General features: G+C 51.5%; 1 protein-coding gene across 5 annotated transcripts; it reads right to left on the bottom strand.

Moving 5' to 3' along the window:
- Positions 1-85: 85 nt before the first annotated feature.
- On the bottom strand, positions 86-7,458 carry LOC309795655 (RNA-binding Raly-like protein). 5 transcript variants are annotated; one of them, XM_082608223.1, is made up of 7 exons: positions 7,337-7,456; positions 6,844-6,922; positions 2,899-2,946; positions 2,677-2,819; positions 2,418-2,534; positions 1,908-2,044; positions 86-969 (listed from the first exon to the last, which is right to left on the bottom strand). In XM_082608223.1, exons 2-7 carry the CDS (start codon positions 6,912-6,914, stop codon positions 931-933), a joined length of 555 nt encoding a protein of 184 aa, XP_082464349.1. In that variant the 5' UTR covers positions 6,915-6,922; positions 7,337-7,456; the 3' UTR covers positions 86-930. The 5 variants fall into 5 exon arrangements, with proteins under 5 accessions (XP_082464349.1, XP_082464351.1, XP_082464350.1 ...); XM_082608225.1 differs by having other exon boundaries at positions 2,418-2,531; positions 7,337-7,453; XM_082608224.1 differs by lacking the exon at positions 7,337-7,456 and adding an exon at positions 7,142-7,291.
- Between the last annotated feature and the right edge of the window lie 7,992 nt (positions 7,459-15,450).

Below are 15,450 nucleotides of genomic sequence, written 5' to 3'. Positions count from 1 at the left end.
TGTTGTTCTTGGTACAGGATTTAAGAGAGCAAGGCTCTTCCGAGCTGCGTAGTGTGTTCTCGGACTCCTGGTGTCAAGGGCTTGGGACAGCATTATATGTGTCCTGGTGTCCCTCATCCAGTCTTGGCTCCTGGGAGAGGGCACTTGAACTGCCAGGAGTGAGAGTTTCTGGATGTTGGAGATGGAGTCTGGCCGTTTTGTAGGGCAGAGCTGGCCTGTCTGACCACAAGGGTAAGATCTTTCCTTTGTGTCTCCTGAGCCCTGCAGGTTTGTGCTCAGGTCTGGTTTGGAGAAAAGCGGGGCAGCTTGGTGCCCTTTCTGCCCTGGCTTGGTGTGAGCTTCTGAGCTTGTGTGTCTCGGGCCTGCTCAGCTTCTCTAGGAAGGGTTGGCCTGGGACAGCCAAAGGGCCAGAATAAGGCTTGGAGACCACACCGAGAACCCCTGATCGAGAGGGAAAAAATATAAATTTTATTTCCCCCCAGTGACATAATACATATTTCCAAAGCAGATCTGAAATACATGGTATCACAACAGCAAGAAACAAGATAGAAACGACACAAAAAGGATACCCCTATTGACACCCAGACAGGATTGGGGGCTTTGAGAGGGGGAAGAGCCGCTGGAACAGTACCTGCAGTCAGAGAGTGGGCCTCAGCTTTATAAGAATGGTGAGCTGGTGCTGGGCAGTTGCAGGCCTCTTCCCTTCCCTGCCAGTCCCCAGACTCATCTGGAAACATGACCAAAGCTAAAGCCAGCACTGGGGGGAGGCTTCCTGGCTGGTCTGGCTGAGCCGTGCCTCCATTTCCGTTGCCCTTGCTCCAGAATGGGTTGCATGGGTGCCACTGAGAGGCCTTTGGAAAATCACTCAAGGCAAGGAAAGGAACCACTCGGGAAGGTGCCTGGAGCTGATGAGCCTGGAGGGGTTACAACCTACTGGTTGGCTTCCTGGTCTGCTGCATGATTCTTCACCTGTAGGAGAAGCAGAAGTAGGACTCTAGCCCCGAGGGCTGAGAGGTGTGGTATGGCTGGGAAAGGGAGGGCCATCTGCTAACAACTCCCAGTCTCTCACCCCCACCTCCCTTTCTTGGCAGCTTTGACATCTCAGTGCTACTGTAGATTCTTCCTGAGACTTGGGAACGGACCCAGGACCACCAGACTGAAGAAGGCATTTTCTCCGCCTACCCCAGTCTTTTCCTAGATGTGATTCAGCCTTGGGCAGCAGTAAGTGTCCCCTGGAGCCCACAGGCCAGAGCTAGGCAAGTGGAGGAAAGGAAGCTCCTCACTGCTAACCCCCCAGCAGCCCCAGCCTTGCTGAGATGGCCCTAGTAACAGTAGGGGCTTGGCCCATCTCAGGGACCACCAATAGGAGAGGAGGAAATGGTAGGGCAGGGAACATTTGGGCCCTTTGAAGCTGTACAAAAGGCTGTTATCAGATCCAGGTTTGGATATTCTCAGTCCAGGAAGGTCAGTGTGCTCCAGCTTTCCTGGGGAGTATGGTACAATGCAAGACAGCCCAAAGACCCTGGGGCAGCAGGTGGGCAGGGGCAGGCTTACCAGATGGTTTTTGGGCAAGGGATCTGGGGCCATGGGGCACACCTGTGATATTCCCTGTACAATGCTCAAAGCCTCCTCCCCACCCACCTTCCAGGAGGAGAAATGTATTTCAGCCCAGAACTGGCTCAGCTGCCCAGCTGTAGCCCCTGGTCCATTTGAGCCGACCAAGCCCAAATTAAGAGGGGAGAAGAAACAGGGCAGGGCCCCATCTTCTCCTGGGCATTGGCTGTGATGGAAGTCAGACGCCTGCCCGCAACCACCATTGTCATCTCCCACACAAACCCAAGTCCCTCCCTTGCTCACAGAGAGGCCACAAGGAGGGTGAGAATGGGGGGAGGCGTCAGGCCACTCACTGCCTCCAGGTCTGTGTTGTGGAAGCTGTCCGCCTCTGGATGGGCCCTCTGGCCCCTGGGCTCCTGCTGGGGATCAGTGGTTCTGCACGAGGAACCTTTACTCCCAGAGCCCCTGTTCTGTTCACAGCCCTCGGTCCCTGCACAGGGAGAGTCACTGGTCAGTGGCTAGATTTGAAGGCCCCAGCTAACCCCAAAGATGCCACTTGATGCCCAGCACTGACCTAGGGAATCTAGGGCTCGAGAGGACAAGATGGGGATGGGCTGGGACACTGCTCTGGCTCCAGACAGCTGCTGAGTGGGTGGGGGTCATAGAACAATATAGAAGCCAAAAGGGTCCTCAAGCCACAGAGACACCCAGAGGGAGTGGGGGGAAGTGAACTCCAGGGAGGGCGAGGAGGAGCCCTGCACCCAGGGAAAGCCGGAGGCAGGACCCCCTGGTACCTTCAGGAGTGGGAAAACCTGGAGCCCGCTAAGGGTGTGGCCTGGGCCCACACTTGGGGGGGACCTGACCTGAAAGCTGGTCCCTCTGCTGGTCCATGCGCTCCACAGTGTCCAACAGGCGGTCCACCTGGGTTTTGATCTGGCTCAGCTCTCCCCTGATGGAGTGCAGCTCCTCAGTCTGGACTGCTGGGAGAGGGGCCAGCGTTGGTACCAGTCAAGTTCAGGAGGCAGAGGGCAGTGCTGCGAGGACTCTGAACCCACCCTCACTGCTGAGGGCCTCCCAGTTCTCCCCTAGCCCTGCGGGTGAGGGCTGTGCTCCCTCACTCACGCTTTATCTTGGGGGTCAGCTGACTGTTCCTGGAAGCCTTGTGGGGACTGAAGTTGCTCTTGACCCCCATGCCCATGTGGGTCCTCCGGCTCTTGATAGGCACCCGGTTGATTAGTGGAGGGATCCTCTGGTACTCGTACACCCTGTGGACAGGATGGAGGGGGAGTCAGGCCAGCTGGCCCCACCTGCTTGCTCAGAGGACAGGGGGCAGGACCCACCTACCTGTAGGGGAGATCTTCCCCGTACAGCTTGTAATCCAGGTCATAGTTGCTGTTGAAATAGAGATAAATGAGGAAAGGGTCGTTGTCCAGGGCCAGAATCCTTGCCTCGACTCCAGTTTAATTTGGAGAAACTGATGTATGCAGCTTTTCCTTAGAATCCCAGGATTCTTGACCAGAAGAGCCCCTAGGGACTTGACCAAGGTCACTTTGGGAGACCACAGCAAACCAGCTTCCCCATAGCTGGTCTCTGTTACGGGCACGTTCCGGGTGCCTCCAGGTGGCAGGAGGGGGCAATTGCCCACAGGCTTCTGGCCAGCCAGGTCTGGGCTGTCCAAAGGCTCCTCTGCCTGACCCCGGCACTGCTGATCTTACTCTGGTTCTTAGTCGGGAAAGGATGCAAGGGAAGAGTTAAGTCAGGGCTCAAAGCCACGGAGAGAGCCTTTAATCCTTGGGTGGGAATCGCCAGGATGCAGGGCTCAGCCCTGGCAGGGCCAGACAGTCGGGGTTAGGGCCGTGGCCAGGCCACCTTCCCTTCGCTCCAGGCCCTGGGAAAGAGGCTGAGTCTGGAAGGTCCCAGGCTGTCCCTGCCTGGCCTCAGCCCTGCTCTCATGCACCGTGCACCTCCAGGGAACTGGTGCCTAGGCGGGAAGGGAAGATGGGTGCAGAGGGACAGCTGGGTCAGGCTTGGGCAGGAAGATCCTGTGGGGATACGGCTGCAGGCAGTTCGGGTGCAGCCTGAGGCTTCAGTTAAGGCAAGTGAGGAGTTGAGGGGGAGGAGAGGGGCTGCAAGCTGGGGGCAGTAAAGTTTCTGAAATAACTTTCTGGGACGGTGCGCCCACACCACCAGCTCAGGCCCAGCCGATGAGGGGCAAGGCCTATGGAAGCCACTGGAGCGGAATAGGGAACATTAGGGGGCCCCTCCCCCTTCATGCCGTGAGGTCCCCAAGCCAGTGGATGAGATTTCCGGCCAGCCCCGCCCCCGCTTTCTGGCCTCAGGAAGTCTGGTGGGCGGCCCAGGAGCCGCTGGGATGCTGATTCCGGCGGTGGGAGGCCCATCCTTGGAGAAAGGAAAGCGAGCCGGTGGAGCGCGGGAGGGCAGGTACCCATCCCTTTGGCGCTCTAGGGTTGGGGTCGGGGTCCGGGGCACGGTGCAGGAAGCAGGCAGCCCCCTGAGGGTCAGCAACGACCAAGCTGGGACAGCTGGGGGCCAGGACAGGGCTCAAGGTTACGAGTCTCAGCTGAGCATGACCACTCTGGGAAAATTCTCACTTGTCCGGCCCGCCGTGGGTTGGCCATGGGGGCCCCCTCTCCCTGACTGGGTTGAAACCTCAGCAGAGATCAGACAGCTGGAGGGGAGGGGAGGGGAGGGAGATGGGGAGGGACCAGTAGCCGACCACCTGAGCTACCTCGATGAACCCTATCCTACAACAGCATTGGTGGTTCAGTGGTAGAATTCTTGCCTGCCACGTGGGAGACCAGGGTTCAATTCCCAGCCAATGCAAGAAGCACACTTTTCCTTAAACACCTCTTCCTCACTTTTTTTCCTAAAATGACTTTTTAGAGTACCTAAAAGTTAATGGTAAAGGAATGGTAATTCACTGACTGCTGAGCACAGACTTGGGAGCTACCAGAGTTGAGACAAAGGCAGGATGAGTTTGCGGGTTAGAGGTTAGGCGGTATTCGCTGCTCCAGCTTGCTGTAGGTAGAGGGTCCCTCCCGGTCTGGGGTCATCCCTGCTCTGCCCCTGCGCCCAGTCATCAGCCAGGGCTGAGGCCTGTGCCCTGGGCGCGTGGCCTTGATCCTCTCTTCCTAAGGGGCAGTGGCCTAGTCACACAGGGTCTGCAGTCACATCTGTCCCCTGGTCTAGGCTAATGATTACAGTGCAAGCTGGGACTTCCCACAATAAGAAATAAAATGCACCATCCGTATGACCCAGTGGGCAGAGGTCAAGCCACCTCCCTCAGTGTCCTCAGGGGCCAAGTCGGGGGAGGGGACCTGGGGCAATCCTTCCACCACAAACCTTTCCCTCCAGGTTGACAAATGCCATTTTGAGACCCAAGACACAAGGCCTGGACTTGACCAGTTCTCATAGAGAAGTCATCCAACGACTCAGGGGCCACCAGAACCCCATCCCTGAACCAGCCCTCTTTGGGTGACTATCCAAAGGGGCCAGAGCCACAGCAACAGCCTGCTGCTCCAGACATGCTGCCCTAGTCCCCAGAGAAGGGTTTCATTCTCCCCACTGGAGTCCCCTAGGGACACATGGGTCTTAAGGAAGCCACTCCTGCCCCAGGCCTTGAATGCCAGGCACCCCTCCAAATGGAATCTGAGCTCCTGCAGGACAGCTGGCATCACTCCCCATTGCTTCCCTGTTCTCCCAGCTGCACCTACAGGACTGGGTCCGAGCCTGCTAGGCAAGGGGGTGGGGTGACATGAAATCTGGAGAAGGCAACTGGAGCTGAAGAACTGAGGAAGGGTTAACCCAGCCTCAAAGCGGCCGTGTGTAAAAACACGGCAGAGAACTATGGGAAGAAACCACTTACCTCGCATCAGATGGATATTTACCAAACCATATCAACTCCCAGATGAGAGTCTCACGCACGGAGGCAAACCAACACACCGCATGTGCAGTTCAGCATCACTGAGGAAATGCAAGCTTAAAAAAGTACGAGTACACACCTACCCATCAGCCCAAAACAACACAATGAAAAAGCAGTCCATGCCGGCAAAGATGATGTAGATGTTCTGGCTGCCACAGGCAGGGAGAGATTTGGCCTAATGTCTCTCGAGGTCAACCTGGAGGTGCAGAGGCTTCTCAGAGTAGCCCCTACCCAGCCCTGCCATCGCACTTCTGAGGAGATGAGACCCAAAAGAAACCAGAACCGGACTTCCCTGGTGGTCCAGTGGTTAAGAATCCGCCTGCCAATGCAAGGGACACGGGTTCGAGCCCTGGTCCAGGAAGATCCCACGTGCCGTGGAAGCAACTAAGCCAGCGAGCCTCAACTACTGAAGCCTGCTCGCCTAGAGCCCATGGTCTGCAACAAGACAAGCCACTGCAGTGAGAAGCCTACACACTGCAAGGAAGAGCAGCTGCAGCTCGCTGCAACTAGAGAAAGCCCGCGCGCAGCAATGAAAACCCAACGAAGCCAAAAATAAAAAAATAAGAAAAGTAAATTAAGTATAAAAAAATTATAAAAAACCCCCACAAACAAAAACCCAAAAGAAACCAGAACCTTTGGCAGCAGGCTGTTTACACACTGCTGTACCTAACAGCAACCACCTGCCCCACTGCCTTCCTGCCTCCCCCACTGGCAAGACAGAAACCACTCAAATGCCCACAGACAGGCCAGGAACTGATCGCAGACATCACAGGCTCCCAGCTGAGGGGATCAAGGGGCCACCGGTTCACACACACCCTCGTTACACCTGTGAAAATGGCACGTTGGCTGGCAGAGGTTGGTGAGCTCCTTTCTAAACATGTTTAAAGGTTTCTTTAAAATTCCTTGAAGCTTCCCAAGTTAGAGGGAAGATTTCATCCAGAAAGGTTCCCATTGTCTACTTCCCAAACATGTATACCCAGAAAAAGCTCCCGAGCACCCCACAGGTGAGGCTCCCCTTGGAGGACTCACACCCCCGGGTCTAGGCGAGAGGAAAGGGCACCACCAGCAGGAGGGTGTCTGGGTTGTGTCAGCTAGAAGGGGCCTTGGAATGAGCTGGGTTGACACTGCCGCCCCCCCCCCCCCCAGTTTACAGACAAAACCTGTGGCCAAGGGAGACCGGACCTCCTCCAGTACTACAGAGAGTAGGACGAGCAGCCTGGCCGGCTGGGCGGGCAGCACACGGAGCAAGCCTCCTGGGGTTCTCACTCTGTCCCAGGGGAGCCCAGAGCCCCAAACAAGCTGGTGATCAGACTCTCTCCCCCGTAGGCAAACCCAGGCAGACTCACCAGGAGATGGCTCTCCCCCATGGCCTCTTCTGGCCTGGCCGGGCAGGGCCGGGCTTGGGCTCCCGAGCCATGTCTCAATCTGAAGAGAGAGCCAAAGAGTGGGACGGAGCAGGAGAGAGAGAGGGAGGGGTGGGGGAAAATGGGGCCAAGTGCACATGGGCCCCGCCTGCCTCCTGGCTGGCCCTTCCCTGCTCCTCCGCTCTGAGGCGGAGGGCAGTGCCCCCTGGGAGGCAGTGCAGTGGAGCGCCCCTCCCCAGTCAGTGGGCAGCCCGACCTGGCCTCCAGACACTGGGCCCACCTATTCAGAGCTGGGCTCTGGCTCCAGAGGGCTCATCTTCATCCTCAGAGGACCATGGTTCTGAGACAAACAGTCCCTTTGGCTAACTTCAAAACGAAACCACCCCCCTGAGGATGGGGAGGCTGCTCTACTGTTTCCCCCAAATTACCACGGGAATCAACCCATTGCCCAGGCCTTGGAAGTTGGGGGTGGTACCGTCAAAGGGCAGGAGAGGGGATGTCCGTGATCCTCTGAGGAGACACCCGTCCCTGGTTGGGTTAATTCTCGAGTGTTCTCCTGCTGCCTGTCTGCCCGCCCACAGGCCTGCCTGCTGCCAGGCCTACGCCCCACAGCTGCCTCTGGTCTAAGCTCCTGGGCTGGCTGTGTCTGAAACGGCCAGGATGGCTCTGAGAAACAAAGCAAGCAGCCTGCCTGGTCTGGGGTGGGGACACCCCGCTGCCCTCTCTCTTGGTGGCAGGGGAGTCGAGTCAGCTGAACCCGATTTAGAGGAGGGCTGAGAAGTCAAGCAAGGCAGCCGTCTGTGCACCAGTCACGGGCAGACTGTCTCCTTTCTGGGCTCCTTCAGTGTTCACCACTTGAGCACGTAGCTCTATGCTCGTGGGAGACCGGGGAATCTGCTCCTTGCTGTATTCCCCCAGCTCACTTGGGGCCTGGCCACTTAGTAGGTGCTCAGTTGCTATCTGCTGAATAAATGAATGGAACTCCATTAAATAAATTCCAGCTTTTGCTTGTGGGTTTGGATCAGACCCCGGAGTTTCACCTGGGACCTCGAGGCCCCTCCCTGAGCCCACCCCCTTTCTTCCTGAATCTATGATCATCATCCATGGCCCACTTTTAACTGCCAAGACAGCAACAAATGCGAGCCTTTTCCTTTTCCTGTTCACAAGACTTCCTGCAACACAATCACCAAGAGCAGTTATCCAGCACCTGCTTGCTCATGGTGAGGAACAAGGAGACCAGCAACGATGTCCCTGAGGCATTGACAATCCAGATCGAGTGTTCATTTGGGAGGAAGCTGGCAATTCTGTACCCGCACCCTCAGCCTTCTCTTCCATTCATGATCCTGCCTTATCCAATTATCCACTCAAGAACACATTAAACAGATATCCGTGCACCAAGAAAACAGCTGTACTTCCATGTTGTCTGGCTTTCTATGTCTGTCTCTTTGACTTTTTTATTTGCAATGTCCGGAGAGGACAGAAAAACACACCCATGTCCACTGTGTAGGGCAGCAGTGCATGAGCACTATGAAAATACATAAAGAAAACCTCATTTAAAATGGACTTGGGAAGCTCTGAAGAGGGAACTCACACACATGTACCATTCATTGCAGTCTGTATAACCAGCAGGAAGAGGGAAGATACGAATTATTTTGACAGAGGAGGACATTAATCACATGGGGATTTTATCTTCTGCCTTTTTTTTTTTTTAATATTTATTTAGGACTTCCCTGGTGGCGCAGTGGTTAAGAATCCGCCTGCCAATGCAGGGGACACAGGCTTGAGCCCTGGTCCAGGAAGATCCCACATGCCGCAGAGCAACTAAGCCCGTGCACCACAACTACTGAGCCTGCGCTCTAGAGCCCGCGAGCCACAACCACTGAGCCTGCATGCCACAACTACTCAAGCCTGTGTGCCTAGAACCCATGCTCCGCAACAAGAGAAGCCACCGCGATGAGAAGCCCACACACCAACGAAGAGTAGCCCCTGCTCGCCGCAACTAGAAAAAGCCCATGTGCAGCAACAAAGACCCAAAGCAGCCAAAAATAAAATAAAAAATAAATTTAAATATATTTACTTATTTGGCTGCACTGGGTCTTAGTTGTGGCACACAGGATCTTCATTGCCACATGTGGCATCTTTGTTGCTGCATGTGGGATCTTTAGTTGCAGCACGCGGGATCTTTTAGTTGTGGCATGCAGGATCTAGTTCCCTGACCAGGGATCAAACCCGGGCCCCCTGCATTGGGAGCATGGAGTCTTAACCACCAGGGATGTCCAGCTTGTGGGATCTTAGGGATTAAACCCAGGCCCTCAGCAGTGAAAGCACGGAGTCCTAACCACTGGACTGCCAGCGAATTCCCTCTCCTGCTTTAAAAAAAAAAAAAGAAATTTCCTCCCTGCCCCAGCAACAACGCTCTTACCGCCACTTGCAGCCAGTGAGAAACTGCCACAACCTTGAACGCTTGTTCTTTTCCAGTGAAGTTTTGTTCAAAACAGCTCTCCCCAATTTCCCCCTAAAACTTAATAAAAGCAAGCGCCTCTCCTTTGTTCTCCTGGCTTGCCTATGATACATCATAACATGCTTGTCCCAAATTGCAATTCTCTGTTATTTCTGAGTAAACCTATTTTGCCAGTAAAATAACTGGATGTTTTATTTTAAAGGTTGACATTGCATGGTGTCAGAAGTGGGATCCAGAGATGCCCTCTAATGACTTGGAGGCTGGTGAGCAAGCAGGTGTTGGTACCCATGGAGTTCATTGAGCTCACTGCTTTCTTGTCAACCCTGGAGTTTGAAGGTAAGTTTTTTCCTGAATCCAAGGTCTTCTCTCTCTGCATTTTGAACTCTCCAGCTTTATTGGAATTTGTTTTCATGAAGCTTTCTGGTAAGTCACCCTTTCTGTTCAAAGCGGGGAAAACGTGTGATTCCTAGTATTTTTTTGTTTGTTTTTTAAATTTTTATTTATTTATTTATTTATTTATTTATTGGCTGCATTGGGTCTTCATTGCTGTGCATGGGCTTTCTCTAGTTGCAGCAAGCGGGTGCTACTCTTCGTTGTGGTGTGCAGGCTTCTCATCGTGATGGCTTCTCGTTGCGGAGCACGGGCTCTAGGTACGCGGGCTTCAGTAGTTGCAGCATGTGGGCTCAGTAGTTGTGGCTTGTGGGCTTAGTTGCTCCGCGGCATGTGGGGTCTTCCTGGACCAGGGCTCGAACCAGTGTCCCCTGCATTGGCAGGCGGATTCTTAACCACTGAGCCACCAGGGAAGCCCCAGGACTTATTGTAACTTCTTGTTTTTCAAATTGTGATCACAGACCATTGGTGAATTTGATTAATGTTTAATGAAATAGAACATGTACATATTGTCTGTACCTACATAGATAAATTAATAATATATATCTTCAATTTTATCTATAATTTATAGATAAATTTATTATAGATTTGTTTATTTGTATATAAGTAGAAGATAATAGTTTCATAAAATGCAAAATAGAGTGCATGCTTGACATACACTGAAAATAGGAAATACAGTTTATTTAACTTTTATTTCAGTTACTTATATGTTTTTATATACGTAAGTATACGCTGGGCCACAATATTTCTTACTGTGGAATGATCCAACACATTTGAAAGCAACTGCTCTTATATCAGAGTAAATGGAGCAACAAAAGGGTCTTACAGCCAGCTGAAAAGGCCAATACAAGAACAACCACCCTTTCTGCCCTGGACACACTCAGTGATAACTTCTCAGTGCCAGGCTATAATCACTTGTTGATAGGCTCATACTTTGTTGCCTTGTCTTTTCAAATTTACAGCCAAGTAGAAATCCTTATTTAAAAGAACATACCCCATTTCTCTTTTTTTATTCTATTTTTTAATTGAAGTATAGTTGATATACACATCCCCAATTTCTTTTTTTTTTTTTTTTTTTTTTGGCAGTACGTGGGCCTCTCACTGTTGTGGCCTCTCCTGCTGCGGAGCGCAGGCTCCAGGCGCGCAGACTCAGCGGCCATGGCTCACGGGCCCAGCCGTTCCGCGGCATGTGGGATCTTCCCGGACCGGGGCACGAACCCGTGTCCCCTGCATCGGCAGGCGGACTCTCAACCACTGCGCCACCAGGGAAGCCCCCTTATTTTTTATTTAAAAATTTTTTTAAAAATTGAAGTATAGGGCTTCCCTGTTGGCACAGTGGTTGAGAGTCTGCCTGCCGATGCAGGGGACACGGGTTCGTGCCCCGGTCCGGGAAGATCCCACATGCCGTGGAGTGGCTGGGCCCGTGAGCCATGGCCGCTGAGCCTGCGCGTCCGGAGCCTGCGCTCCGCAACGGGAGAGGCCACGACAGTGAGAGGCCCGCATACAGCAAAAAAAAAAAAAAAAAAAAAAAAAAAATTGAAGTATAGTTGATGTGCAATATTATATAAGTTACAGGTGTACAATGTAGTGATTCACAATTTTTTTCCCTTTTTCCTATGCCACACGGCTTGCAGGATCTTAGTTCCCCAACCAGCGATTGAACCCGGGCCCTTGGCAGTGAAAGCACAGAGTCCTAACCACTGGACCACCAGGGGAGTCCCTAAAATGTAGGTTTCTAATAACTTTAAGATCATAATGCTGAACTGGTAAAAACTTCTAAAACTTTAATGAAAAACTGATTGATTCATAAAGCTGCTAACCCAAGATCAAGATCAACAAGAATTAGTTACAGGACACTAAATTAACTAATGAGGATGATTGTAACTTTTATGACTTTTTATGCTGGTTCTCCAGTGTTTTACTTTTCCAGATTTAAGGAAACTTCTCTTCAACATCTATGACCTACAGCAATTTGGTAAAATACACCTTTGTAAACAAAGAAGAAACATTATCTTTTTCTCCCTAATTGATTCCTCCAGAATTTGGAAACTCTTATTAAATATTCTTATTTTTCATGACAATATATGTATTTGCATAAGTTCAATAAGCATCTATTCTCCTTGTAATAGAAAACAATTGGAAATATTGGCTATATTACGAAGGCTTTGACTGGATTATCAAAATAAAGAGAGATATGCATAGATTCAGGTATGACCAGACAATTTTAAGGAACTGCTTGCAAAAATCAGGCTAGTACCTTGCTTACAAGGTTCCAGCAAAGTAATCTTAAAAAGGGCTTATATGAGGGAATTCCCTGGTGGTCCAGTGGTTAGGACTCTGTGCTTTCACTGCCAATGGCCCGGGTTCAATCCCTGGTTGGGGAACTAAGATCCCTCAAGCTGCATGGCCAAAAAAAAAAAAAAAAAAGGGGCTTATATGGTCAATCACTATTCTTGCTGTATTTTTGTAAATAATCAAGCCAAATTTACTACAAACAAATTAGTTTTACTATGATTATCTTTGATAAAAAGGGTAATAATTATTGAGAGAGAAATTGTATTTGCAACTTTGTAGATATTAGATTCTTGTCCTGTTAATGATAAAGTTTCAAGGTTTTTTTATACAGCTGTAAGCTGAACTGGATTCTAAACTCTTCCAGCTTCCACAAATATCTGACTATAAATCTCCAAACTGTTTCCAATTTTCTCCCACCCTTCTGATTTGAAATCAGTAAGAACAAAGACTGCCCTTAAATGTCCTTGGAAGGGGCTATACCAGGTCCTCCTCACTACCCAGATGGCAGCCAAACCTGAGACTCAAGCCTTGGGTGTACATCTCACAGTTAAAGAAGGCTCCAACTGACATCCAGTCCGATATAATCAAGTGCTGGAGACCTCTGAATCAAATTTCACCAGGAATTGAAGCAGACAGCCGCTGAAGGAGACAGCTTTCCCAGGATGACCAGAACAGGACTGTATACTCTTTCCTGCTGTTACTTCCCTTATCCTCTCCCTCTTCTTCTTGGAAAGACCAAATGCTCTTGTCCGCATTACTCAATCTATTACAAAAGGAGGAAACTTACCAGTCCACTGATTCAAATGTTAATCTCATCCAAAAACACCCTCACAGACTCCCCCAGTATAATACTTGGCCAAGTGTCTGGGTATCCCATGGCCCAATTAAGTTGACACATAAAATTAACCACCATAGGGACTAAGAATCAGGAAATGGGGTGGAGGTCTTTGCCCCATCTTCACCTCTCACAAAGATTCCCAGACAGATTTCCTAAGGGACACCCTCCTGTATTCCCCCAAGTTGTGAGTGCGTGACTGCACGGAACATGGGTAGGACAGTTAATGAATGGGAGTCATAGTGAGTGACAGTGAATGATGCAAGGATGGGGAGGTTGGCAGTCCGGTGGGAAGACAGAAGAAGGCTGAAACAGAGAGGCCAAGCTGACGGAAGGACAAGAATAAGGAAAAAGGAGAGGAGCAGAAGGGGGTGGACATATTGAACGACTGGTCCCCAGAGTTCCCTGAGTTGACTCCCAGACACATCCACCCTGAATTCATGAGATGGATACAAAATAGTTCACTTATTTGCAAAGAGCTCCCAGAAAGAAAGAAAAGGGTAATTGTATCATCCCCAGTATTAAAATTGCAGTGGGCAGCTAACAGTGCTTGAATTCCAGCTATTTGCCAGGCATTGTGCTACAAACTTACATCCATCATGTCATTTAATCCTCACAACAACCTTGCAGGGTAGCTGCTCCCCATCTTGTAGAAAGGTTACCGAATGTGCCCAGGGTCACATGGAGAGCCACTTGAGAGGAGTAATGAGGTCTCAGTCGCCTGCCTGGCAATCTCTACGTGTTCCAAGAAGTTAGAGGACTTGCTGAAAGACACTTACTGGTAGGCTCGGCTACAAGCATAGCCTGATTCTGTCAGGACCTCCAGGCCACACTGCCTTTGTACGGGGATGTTCCATTACCCACCTTACCCTGCACAGACTCCAAAGGCTGGCGAGGCCCCTGGTTAGAGCGTGGGATGACAGGGCCAGTGCTGCAGGCCAGGGGCCCAGGTGTACCAAGTGGCTTCTTGCAGTGGACCTGAGTCATTCTCTTGCCTGTCCCACATCGGAGTCCCATTCCTGTGTTAGAGGTATCCCCCAGCTTGAAGACAGAGGCTGCCTCCCTGAAAGAAGCTGAAAATGCCCTTTTCTGCCTCCTTTTCCCAACCTCCCTTGCAGCAATGTCCTGGGCACATGACGTGGCTCCTCCAATTAGAACCACGTGCCCAACTTCAAGGTAAAGCTGCCAGTGGGAGAAGCTCATTTCAGCAATTGATGGCGGCAGTGGCAGCAGCTATATCCGGCTTTCAAAGGTGATGGCACCTCCATCCCTCGTTGGTGATGCCCGTTGTGGCATCTGTGCCCAGCAGAGGCAGTAAGGTCTCTTCCAGATCTGATCCTCTGACCTTCCAGAACTCCTGGGAGCTAACCAGTAACTTGGACAAATTCCTTTACTGCTTAGAGTCACCAGACTCAGTTTCTGTTGCTTACAGTTAAGAACCTTGATGGATACAAAAACAGGACTAGAGGTGGATGGAACAAGAAGCCCTGTGGGAAATGGGGGTGATGGAAGCCTGGCAAGTGGCCAGAGGACAGTGAAAATCCAGCTAGTATTAAGGGACAGGACACCAGTAGCCCACAGCATGCCATGGCGAGACAGTTAATCCTGTGGTCCCCAGAACAAAGCGCCCATCAAGGGCAAGGCTTTCGGGACCTGGTGGCTCTTGCCATAGAAGCATATAGAGATTACCCTGACGTCAAGGGCTGTCGGGCAGGCTGTGTGCTAACAGCACCAACAGCATAAGGGAAAGACAAGGTCAAGGTCCAAGTCTGCGGCTCAAGACATGCTTAGAAAATCAGGGAATGTTTATACCTCGTGGCTGCAAGGCTGAGAGAGTTACAACCCAAACTTAAGGCTTAATCAGTGGTTATAAAATGACACCATGAGGTGGCTTCACACCCTCTCTGGGTCTCTAACTGGGAAAGAGTGGAGAGTGGGGAGCAGAGAGAGTGGAGGGCTTTGCGGGAGGGTGTGGAAGACTCAGGACCCCCACTGCTAGAGGTTCCTTTGCCAGCCAAAGGGACTCTTCTTGGTCATTCTGAAGGTCCTGGCAGCAGAAATTCACTAGCTCTTTGCCAAACCCAGATCCCTTTCCTCCTGGGCGCACATCTAGGGGGAGTTGCCCACCCTCCCTCGCAGTTAGTGTGCTGCATGGCTGAGCTGTGGCCAGTGGCAATGGGAGGGCGGGATGTGCACCACTTTCATGCCTGACCCATAGTATCGTCCAAGTGACCATCAGCCCTCCTGCTTCCCAAGTTGGCCACCTGAATGCCAGTGCCCTGGGTGAGCTGGGAAGCCATGTGCTGTTGGTGGCAGGGCCTTGCTCAGCCTGGGTTCCCCCACTCCGTTGCACATGTGCAACCAGGCCAGCAGCTAGCATTTCCTTAGAAAAATACACTCTGTAATGACCTTGCCCTGAAGGAGACCACTTGTGTGTCCTACCCCCTCACCCCTCATTTTCTCCAGACTTAAATAACAAGTCGTGTCGCAGCAGGCTCCAGGGGGCCGATGACTTCAAATCTGGGAGGAAGATATTGAAACACCAGAAGAACCATGAGATTTTGCTAATTTATATTGACAAAACCTGCAAAATGATCTGGGAATGGAT

The sequence above is a fragment of the Mesoplodon mirus genome (genome assembly GCF_964341445.2).
Source record: "Mesoplodon mirus genome assembly, chromosome: 19".
Lineage (NCBI taxonomy): Eukaryota > Metazoa > Chordata > Mammalia > Artiodactyla > Ziphiidae > Mesoplodon > Mesoplodon mirus.
This window is presented reverse-complemented; position numbering and strand designations above follow the sequence as displayed.